We start from the raw sequence: 1,758 nt of genomic DNA, 5'->3' as shown, positions 1-1,758 counted from the left end.
TGAGGCACAGTAAGCTTCACAGGTTACGGTTTTATTCCAATTATTCGAATTTAACAAAGAACCTAGCATTTTCTATTCACAAACCATGATGAAATTTCCTAAACATGGGATTTCTAACAATACACCCATCTCAGTGTAAAGTTTAAAATCTCACACCCACTAGATGATAAAATTGCTACCTACAGATATTGTGTGACTTATCCATGACTCATAAAATAAGAATCTAAATTTAAACACAGGAGTCCCACGATCCAGCCTAGTGTTCTTGCCTCTGTAAAGCATTACTTGTCAACCGGTAGCACCACTGAGTCCTAGTTTACCCTCTTACAAGAAACTTCTTCCTTTCAAAATTTCTTCTGAATGAGTCTTTGACCTCCTTATTTCTCAGACTGTAGATAAGTGGATTCAACATGGGAATCACTGCAGTGTAGAACACAGATACCACTTTATTGATATCCAGGGAGAAACTAGAGCCTGGACGTACATAGATAAAGAAGAGTGTCCCATAAAGGATGCACACAGCTGTTAGGTGTGAAGAGCAGGTAGAGAAAGCTTTGCATCGCCCATCAGCAGAGCGGATCCTCAGGATGGTGATGACAATGTGTACGTAGGAAATCAAGATGATCATGCCACTGAGCACTCCAAGGGCCCCAGCCAAGATGAAAAGTAAAAATTTATTGACTTGAGTGTCTGCACAAGCCAGGGAGAGAACAGGAAGAAGATCACAGAAGAAGTGGTTGATGGTATTTGGACCACAGTAGGGTAGGCGAAAGGTGAAAGTTGAATGAGTAATGGTGCTTATAAGGCCCACGACATAAGGCCCTGCCACCAGCTGCATACAGAGTCGCTGAGACATAATGAGTGTATACAGCAAGGGTTTACAGATGGCTATATATCGATCATATGCCATGGAAGCCAGAAGGAAACATTCAGTCACTACAAACTGACCAAAAAATGATATCTGGGCAGCACAACCAAAGAAAGAGATTACTTTTTTCTCCACAAAGATGTCAGTCAACATCTTGGGACCAATGGCAGAAGAAGAGCAGACATCCACAAAGGACAAGTGGCTGAGAAAAAAATACATAGGCGTGTGGAGTCGGGAATCTATCCAAATGATAGTGATCATTCCCAGGTTTCCCAGTAGAGTGGCAAGGTAAACAAAGAGAAACATCAGGAAGAGAGCAACCTGGTGCTGGAAGTGATTTGTTAATCCCATGAAAAAAAATTCAATCACAAAAGTTTGATTTTTAACATTCATTTTTCTGATCTAATCTGTGGAGAAAAAAATATGTTTATGCAATAAATTCACAATTGAAGACTTCTTAATTCTTCATCTAATTTAACTTCTTTGAGAGTTTCACAGCATGGACTGATAGTCAACACTCTAGTTTTTCCCTTGCCTGTATGCTAAATCTTTCCTAACTCTCTGCTACCCATCTAAGTGAACCTGGACCTCACTGGGATCTTCAGTTTCCTCCTTGATTCTGAGAATTTTTGTCCAGGACCAGAATTTTATACCAGGAAAGAACATAGGAGATTATCTCAGGCAACTACTTTAACTGTACCAGATTACTTGATTACATTCCTTAAAACACCTACAACTAAACTAAGACTATTTTAAGAAACATTTCACAGAAAAAAGCATTATGTAAATGCAATTAATTTATGCTGTAATATACTCTCCAAGTTAGGGATAAATAGGCATTAGAAATGTAACTTTCTCTCCAGTTCACCTAGATTCTACAGAAACAGGTA

General features: G+C 39.0%; 1 protein-coding gene across 1 annotated transcript; it reads right to left on the bottom strand.

The window, feature by feature from the left end:
* Nucleotides 1-316: 316 nt before the first annotated feature.
* Nucleotides 317-1,261, bottom strand: LOC133763627 (olfactory receptor 5G25-like). Its single transcript, XM_062197425.1, has one exon. It carries the CDS (start codon nt 1,259-1,261, stop codon nt 317-319), a length of 945 nt encoding a protein of 314 aa, XP_062053409.1.
* Between the last annotated feature and the right edge of the window lie 497 nt (nt 1,262-1,758).

This window comes from Lepus europaeus, chromosome 7 (assembly GCF_033115175.1).
Source record: "Lepus europaeus isolate LE1 chromosome 7, mLepTim1.pri, whole genome shotgun sequence".
Lineage (NCBI taxonomy): Eukaryota > Metazoa > Chordata > Mammalia > Lagomorpha > Leporidae > Lepus > Lepus europaeus.
Note: the sequence above shows the minus strand (reverse complement) of the source record. Positions and strands in the feature narration are given on the sequence as shown.